At 45.0% G+C, this 8,982-nt stretch overlaps 1 protein-coding gene across 2 annotated transcripts in view; it reads right to left on the reverse strand.

Moving 5' to 3' along the window:
* Window positions 1-6,945, reverse strand: part of RYK (receptor like tyrosine kinase) — an 89,198-nt gene extending 82,253 nt beyond the window's left edge. Inside the window, exon 1 of one of the 2 annotated variants that reach the window (XM_045539010.1) lies at window positions 6,502-6,945. In XM_045539010.1, the coding sequence (XP_045394966.1) occupies window positions 6,502-6,730 (229 nt within the window). In that variant the 5' untranslated portion in view covers window positions 6,731-6,945. The remainder of the gene's footprint in view (window positions 1-6,501) is intronic. The other variant, XM_045539001.1, reaches the window with a different exon arrangement.
* Between the last annotated feature and the right edge of the window lie 2,037 nt (window positions 6,946-8,982).

Genomic DNA, 8,982 nt, shown 5'->3' on the forward strand with positions numbered 1-8,982 from the left:
AGATTTTTCCCACTCCTTGATTTCACACATAGCTGTTCCCATACTTCTGTGACTTTGTTCACACTATTTTCTATGTCTGCCATGACCTGCTCCTCTTTTCTATCAAACTCAACCTTCAAGATAAGTTTCAAATGTCTTCTTTTCTGGAACACCTTCCCTAAAGACTCTAAGCCTCTCTTCCCTTCCCCTTCCCCATAGTCAAAAGTTATCACTCCTACAATAACTTACTTGTGTCCCTAAACAATATAACTCTTATGTCCGTGTTGTAACTGCTAGTCTCCCCTGTGGTTCGAGTACCTCAGGGAAAGGAATCTAATAATTTTGAATGGCCATTTTGTACAATACATGGTACTTGGTATAGCTTCAAAAAAATTTTCTGGACTAATTTGGGGAGCAATGATAGCACTGACCTGATTTTAAAGACAATGTTAACATCCTTAACTCTTCCAGAAGGTATTTATCTTAGAAGGAGAAGCAAGTTACTCAAAGTGAATTTCTAACTAGTGGGAAATGGAGTCTACCCCCTGACCCCTATCACCACAAATTCTCTATCACCACCCACTATTGCCAGGACCAGTTTATGGCACACCGCCCACCCACCAGCATCGTATTCCCAAGCCTCTGGCACTGCCCCAGCCACATACCACTTTCACAAGCTCCAGACTTCCACAGAGTTCAGTACTATGAAAATTATCAATTAAATAAAAAACATGGGAGGATGCCGATAATAATCAAGACCACTAACAAGCACGTGGCAGCAGGAATGCAGATTCTACTCCTGGAGTATACACACAGCAAAGGCAGCACGTATTCCAGACTCAGGCAGGACTAAGTAAAAACCAGGCCCTCTACTCACTGTCCAAAGGGCCCTGAATCAAGGTCCTCATCAGTTAGCTGTGGAAATGGATGCCCACACTGCAGCCTGTTAAGAACAGTAAATAAGAGCAATGAAACAGGGTCTGGGGACACAGGAAGGCCACATAGAGATTAAAAGCTCCTGAAGATTCTTCTGAAATCTTCAGAATGGACAGACTTCCATCAGGGCTGCTCTGGGTACCCCCCAAATTCCTACCTTGAAATCCTAACTTCCAAGGTGATGGTATTAGCAGGTGAGGCCTTTTGGGATATGGTAAGGTCATAAGGGCAGTCCTAACGAATATGATTAGTGCCCTTCAAAAAAGGCCTAAGGGAAGTTGTTCACCCCCTTTCACCACATGAAAACACAGCAAGAAGGTGCTGTTTGTGAACCAGAAAGCAGGCCCTCACCAGATACCAAATCCACCAATGCCTTGATCTTAGACTTCCCAGCCTCCAAAACTGTAAGAAATAAATTTCTGTTGTTTATAAGTACCCAATTTATAGCATTTTGTTACAGCAACCAAACAGATTAAGACACTCATCTATAAAATAGAAGTAACAGTACCTACCTAACACAGGGAATACCTTTGTGCCTGACAAGGCAAATGACAGCACTCTAAAAAGTATCAACTTCTATTATGACCTCCACTACTATCCTTCTTAATTTTGTTCATACAAAAAAACTGCTGCACATCATCTTCAATAGTTAAAGCCCAACCCTAACTGCCATTTACACACTGTGGAATCACCACAGGCCTTTATACCCATTTCCTTCCAAAACTCCTCTAAAATGATAGTAAAGAAATCAAAAAGACATGAAATCACAAGGACAAACAGAAAGGGAAAGAAGATACATTTCAACAAACTTTTGCAAGATAGGAGGCAGTTAGAGGAGTGGTCCCTGCGCTGCAGGACCCCTGAGAGGCTCAGCCCTGGAGGTACCAAGGGAGTACCAAAGGCTGACTGGAGGCTCAGGCCTGACAGGAAGGGAGCTATTGAAGGGAGTGTTCAAAGCAATTGAACCCCCAGATCCAGCAGGAGATCCAAAGTTTTTTCTAAAGAAACTAAATCACAGTGGCAGGAGAACTGTAGCCAGGAAAAGTCAAAGTCTATAGCCTCCATCCCTCCCCTAATTAGGTTGTTGCCCAAACCCTGGCAGCTGGTATATCATCAAACATACCAGAGGCAGGAGATGAGGGTTTCTTCTCTGCAGACACTGACTAGCCCCCGAAAGAAGATGCAAAGGTGCTGATATTTGGAGCAGACTCCAATGAAAAGTCCACCCAAACTCCAACGGAAGTTACTAGACCACCATCACACACACATGCTCTCTCTCCCCTCCAATCAACTTCTCAGCATCTTGCTCTTCATTAAAAACAGCCAACGGGCCGGGTGCAGTGGCTCACACCTGTAATCTAGGCAGGCGGATTGTTGGAGCTCAGGAGTTCAAGACCAGCCTGAGCAAGAGCGAGACCCCATCTCTACTAAAAATAGAAAGAAATTATATGGACAGCTAAAATATATATATATATAAATTAGCCAGGCATGGTGGTGCATGCCTGTAGTCCCAGCTACTCGAGAGGCTGAGGCAGTAGGATTGCTTGAGCCTGGGAGTTTGAGGTTGCTGTGAGCTAGGCTGACGCCAGGGCACTCTAGCCCAGGCAACAGAGTGAGACTCTGTCTCAAAAAAAAAAAAAAAAAACAACAGCCAAGGATCACCAGCTATTTGTGACATAAACACAGACAAGAACCCTGAAATGAACAGGTACACTGGAGGAAGCAGACTAATATTAAAAATATATTAAACAAAGAAAAAATTAAAATGCACTTACCTCAGAGGTAAGTGAAGATAATATATCCATAAAATAAGATGTGATGAAAAGGAAACAGAGAACAAAAAGATTCTAAAATTTTAAAACATGATTATTAAAATTTTAAAAATGAAAGCTTTGGAAGACAAAATTGAGAAATTCTCCCCCTGCCCAGCCCTTCCAATACAAAGAAGTAAGAGATAAGAAAATCTGAAGATCAATTCTAGGCGATCCAATAACCAAACCAATAGAAATCTCAGAAAGAAAAAACAAACAAAAAAAAAAAAACAATAAAGGGTAGGAAATTATTGAAGAAGTAACAGATATTTCTGAAAACTGAAAGGTATGAGTAGATTGAAAGAACCTTTAATATAATACAAAAAAGAAAGAAAGGAAGAAACTAACCAACCAACCACATAAAAGCTTTAAAAAACTTCAGAATGCCAGAGAAAAAAGCCCTAAGCTTCAAAAACAACAGAGAATAAAAAAGAAATCAGAATGGCTTTGGACTTCCCATCAAAAACCCTTCAGACAGAAAACTGTGAAAATGCCACAGAAATTATAAAAAAACCTTATTTTCTTCCCAACATTTTAAATCCAGCCGACCCAACTATAAAGTATGAAGATAGGATAGATATTTTCAGACACGCAAGGCCTCAATTAATCTCCCTTGAACCCCTTCTTAGGAAGCTACTGAGGATACACATTTCCAAAATGAAAAAAAACAAGAAAAAGGAAGACCAGGAGATCCCAGAAACAGAGATTCCAAGACAGGAGAGAAGGGACATGAAGTCCCAGAAAAAGCAATCCTCCTGTCCAGACTGGAGCAAGAGGATGAGATGTTGCAGAGTGAGGCTCCTCTAAGAGAAAACCAAGTGGAATTGATAGGTGATTTGATGTGTTACCTAGGGGAAAAAAATCAAAAAGCATTGAACATTTCTTGGAGTTTTGAGAGAACACAGCCATAGAAAACAAATCAAAAAGTTTAAGATGTAATTATTTGCTCTGGGAGAAACAAAAACGTATAGGAAAAAACATAATAGTAAGTCATTATTTAGCAATATATATGTACATAATATTGTAAATACTAACTGCTAATTTTACCACAAAAATGTTATATAACTATATTGGAGGGTTTAGGGGAGAAAAGAGGGTAAGAGCTCAGTTGCGATACTAGGAAATCAAATGTTTGTTCTACACTGATTTAAAATTATGAAAGTAAAACACAGGGATTAAAAAAACAAACAAACAAACAGAAAAACTAGGAGAGACAGTAACTACCCATGGAAAGTTGGACCAAAACACACCAAAGGCAGGAGACTGCTGTTTTTGTTAAAAGGCTTTTAGTGTTACTGGGCTTTTAAAAAACTATGTACATACATTAACCGGATTAAAACAACTTATTTTCATATCAAGAGTAATTAGTTCAATTTATAAAGTTGTCACTATCAACTTCATTTATCAGTTTCTTACTTGTAATGCTAAATTCACTGGCTTAGAAATACTATAAAATGATAGTTTCCCATGCCCATGGTAATTCCAAAATATGGTATTATACAAAAGTACTATTTCAAGCAGTCTTAAACACCATAACACTTTCTATGGGAATCTGCATTCTAAGAACTCAGGATGCCTGGTATACATTTCAGACCTACTCACTTGCTCTTCCCTACCCTGGGGGAAGCCAAGGAATAACTGTAAAGGAAGAATGTATGAGGAAGATGGGAAGGTATGGAAAGAAAGGATCTGATCCCATAATACTCTGAAATAATAAAAAAAGAAAAAAAAAGGAAAGCACCTGAATCTAGCAGGACAGGGTGTCTAGAGACTGTCCCTAACAGGTCAACCTTATTTGCACTAGAGAAAATACTGTTAGAGGTCCCTCTTATCCCACAGGTGAACAACAGAGTTCACTGAGGAAATGCTTCCTACTCTCCCTGCAACAGCTCATTTGGGGTTATAAACTAGATGTTCATCACTCAGGAGCTTCCTCTGCCACAAATATTGCTAGAAAATTAATTCCCAGTCTACCTTTGAGTAAGATAACAAATACATCATTTCAAGTATTAGCTAGTAATGATTTCTTTTCCACCATGCCGTAATCAAACTTTTACATACATAACATCTTCATTTCATTCAATAAAATTTTGCAACCTATATCAACATTATGTTTCATTTAAAAAATAAAATTACGAACTGTGTGACCTGGAATAAGCTACTTAAAGCCTCACTTTCCTCATCTCTACAATGGGAATAACACCTACCTCACTGCGTCACAAGAAAATCAGAAGAAATAAGGTGTATAAAGCATGTAGAAGCAGATATATGGCAGACAATCAATGACAGCCCCGGTTGTCCTCTGTCCCCTACCTCAACCCCTGGCTGGGAAGGAAGGAGAAGAAACAAATGTAAACAAAGTCACAAGTTACATAGTGCTTTTAGCCAAAAACCATTACAAAATCATGCATAATACATTAATACTTTCTAAATTAATGTGATACCAATTGTCTTATAAGTATTACTTTTTCTAAGCCTTAGTCTTATGTTCCAAGTACTAACCCAATTTACAGTTTTAATTCAGCTAAGCTGCAGGTTCAGCTAATTCAGCTAGACTAAGGATTAAAAGGCACCACATTACAAAAACACAGCATTCTTTGGGTAAAGACTACAAATCCATACACGTAACAATCTAAAGAGGCTGCTAAAAGTAATTCCATTTCTACAGAGTCCATCTCAAGAGATATCAAGAAAGACCTATAACTTTTTTAAAAATAGGATAAAATTGACAGATAATGCATGCAATAGAGAATAATTCCCCCCCTCAAACACTCAGAAGCACCATAACCTGAGATGAAATAAAGGGATTGCCATAATACCCACAAAAAAACAAATGTCCAGGTATCCGCAACTACCAAAGTCTTCCCTTTTGGGGCCATTCCTGTCAGGCTTTCCTCTAAGGGGTCACTTCCAGAGTCCACAAAGTCCCAACACAAGAACCCTATCAATTTTTCAAATTAATTCCCCAAACGACAAAGCTAAAAAGGTAAATAAAACGACCAGCTGAACCAAAGCCAAGTTCTCCTTTCCCTTCAATGTATTCAAAGTAGGAGAGTGGCCCAGAAGTACAGGATCAGTCCAAACTCCAACACATCCAAAGCAAGAACCAAAAAGATACTACTAAAGCTAAAAAAGGTCTGCTACCTGGCGATTCATTTACTATTTTAAAACATGCTTATAGGTCCCAAGATTTGGAGGCTGCCTCGAACATTTGGTACCCTTATAACTCCTCCCTCATTTTTTTTGTAAAAGTATAACCAGAAAGTATGAGCGCAGTAGCGTGGCCTCTACACTGCGGCATCAAAACCACAGCCAGAGGGTTGCAAGTTTAGTCTGAAACGTGAATGTTGAGGTATCCAAAATCCAGGATCCTAGAGTAACACGCTTAGGAAGGGTCAAAGGAACTGTGTGGCCGGGAAGAACTGTACGGGCGCTTGACTGTAAGGAACAGGGAGGAGGTTTGAAGAAGCAGTGAAGAAGATGGAAGGGGGTGGATCCGCGTCTATCGCGGCGGCCGAAGGGTCCCCAGTGCGGCGGGGCAGCAAGGGGGAAGGGGGAAGGCCCGGAGGCTGACCTGGGGCGGAGGCCGGGCAGGGACCACACCTCCCGGCCAGCACGGCAGGCAGAGGCCGGGGCCACGAGGCGCGCCCGGGTGCTGGAAGGGGATGGCGAGCGCTGGGGGCGGGGAGGGGACTCGCCCGAGGTCCGTGGGCCGCGGCCGGAAGCAGCCCCCGCCGGCCGACCCGCCCGCCCCGGCCCGGGCGGCCGCACTCACCGATCAGCCGGCGCACCTCGTCCTCGCTCAGGTAGAGGCTCACGCTGGGCCCCGCGGCCGCAGGCGGCAGCTCTGCGGGCCGCGGGGCCGGGGCGGCGGCAGCGCCAGGCGTGGGCAGCAGCGGCAGCAGCGCCAGCAGAAGCAGCAGCGGCGGCGGCGGAGCCCTCAGGCCGCGGGCCCCGGGGAGGCGGCCCCGGCCCGGCCGCCCCAGCCGCGCCGCGCCGCGCATGGCCGCCGCCGCCGCCGCCGCCGCCGCCGAGGAGGAGCGTCTGCTGCCCGCCGCGCCGCCGCCCACCCCCGGCCCCGAGCCCCTCACAGCCCCGAGCCGGGGGCGGCCGCCCAGGTCATCGCGCCGCCAGCCCGTGGCAGCCAGCCGCCGCTTCACAGCGCCAGAGCGCGCCTCCGCCGCCACCGCCTCTTCGGCGGCATCGTCCGCTGCAGGGGCTGCCCGCGGGGGCGCGCCCGTGCGCGCCGCCGCCGCCCCGGGAGCTCGCACGCTCCGCCCGTTCCGGGCGCGTTAGTGCTTGGATTGTGAAGCACCTCGGCCGGGACCAAGGGCTCTCCGGTCACCGTCTCTGAAAGAGCCTGTGCCCGCCCCACGTTGTCACTGCGTCTTAAGTTTGCTTGCCTATTGTCTGTAACCCTCCTCCCCCGACGGAGCGTCCCCGCGGACTGGCCCCGGCCGCGCCGGCGGCCAATGGGCCCTCCAGGTCCACGGAAACGCCTGGATGCCGCTGCTCTGGTTGCAAAAGAGAAACATGATTTTTGCTTAGTGAGAGAATGCGGATAAGTAGAAATCACCCTTTATCCCACCATCGGAGATCAACTTTAACATTTCCGTATCTATTTTCATGGATTTGTATTATATACATTTGTTTTCTGGAAAGAGCTTAGCAAACTTTAGTAACCTTATTTTTACCCATTACTATTTTTATTTTTTATAATCGTTCCGCACCACTATAATATGCCCGCGTCTGAGGTTGTTAATCTGTGATCCATGCCAGGCTTTGACAGTCCCCCAGTAATGAAATTGTGTGCAAAAGTGTATGTCTCTCAGAGTGCATTTGCGTCTGTGTACATCGTTGTATGTGAAGTGGTACGTACGTTACGTTTTATCATTTGTTGTCAGGAGTCCCTGTCCCCCACCCGCAGGAAGTTAAGAAGCGCAAATACACCTCGTCTATTTTATGGGCAGCAGAGCCCATGGTGTGTTTTTGTGAGCCGCCCACCATCAAGGTCAAACTTGTTCCAGGAACCCGCCCCCTCTCTGGATGAGGCTCCCAAGTGTCCCTCCTTGGCCTGGGTCACCTCGTCCCAGGGGACAGATCCTGGGCCTGACCCCAAGCTTCCCACCAGGTCCCGCACCTGGGGGAGCAGCTGCACTGGGCTAGGCCCAGCTTCAGGGCACAGTTGCTCCAGCTGCAGTGAGGCCCCAGGAGGTGGCTATTTTTATCCTCTGGGAAGGGAAGGGGAAAAAAGAGATTGATGAGGAGAGAAGTCCTGAACTTGATTTTCTCCTCCTCTAGCAAGAGAGCTGAATTTGGTTTAGAGATAAGCTGCCCTCGATTTGTCAAACTTCAGCCCCCCAGCACAGAATATTACACCCATCATCCTACAGGAAGAGGCTGGGAAGAGGGTAAGAGCTAAGGAAAAGTATTCCATCAGACAAGATAAAAACCACAAAAGTCAGCAAAAATACCTCTGTGGGTAGCCACTGCTACCTAGTAGGGGTCCAAGACTCTGCAAGGACAGCTTGGGGCTGGAAACATGCTGCCTGAACAGGGATCTCAATTCAGACAGGAGGCATTTTTTAAAAAGATGGCATATTCCCTGCATTTTTTTTAAAAAAGCCTCTCAGTCCCCGAGTAAGGAAGCTCTTATCTTCTAGAGCTTCTTTAGTACTGCTAGATCCCCTCTTGTCAGTGACTTCTTGAGACTGTAATGTAAACAGCACAGGGCTGTCAGTCAGGCCTGGCTGGGTTCTGGTACTTATTAATCCTGTGCTCTTGGGAAACTGAAACTCTTCAAGCCTTGGTTTCCTCATTCATAAAACTGGGGTGAGAATGCCTGACTCCCAGGGCTTTTACAGGATTTAATTGGAGAAGATGTAAGTAAACCACCTAGGCAGACACTTGGTGCATGTGACACCTATTGTTCTTGTTATTATAAGGAATCCTTTCCCTTTAATGACCACTTCTTATATAAGTTTCAACATCAATTACCTCCAAACAATTCAAACAAGGAGTCCTCAAGAACTTCATTCAATAGCACCATGGCTGGCCTAGAGCCTGAGCTCAATAAACATAGGTGCATCACGCTAGGCACTGGGAACACAAGGGGTGAGCAGAGTGCTTCCTTGAGGACTTTGGTAAACAAATGTTTATTCACGTTTTCATCAATGCTGTGAAGAAGTTAATGGTTCTCAAAATGTGGTTCCCAGACCAGCAGTATCATCATCACCTGGGAACTAGTAGAAATGCA

Source organism: Lemur catta, chromosome 1, assembly GCF_020740605.2.
Source record: "Lemur catta isolate mLemCat1 chromosome 1, mLemCat1.pri, whole genome shotgun sequence".
Taxonomy (NCBI): Eukaryota; Metazoa; Chordata; class Mammalia; order Primates; family Lemuridae; genus Lemur; species Lemur catta.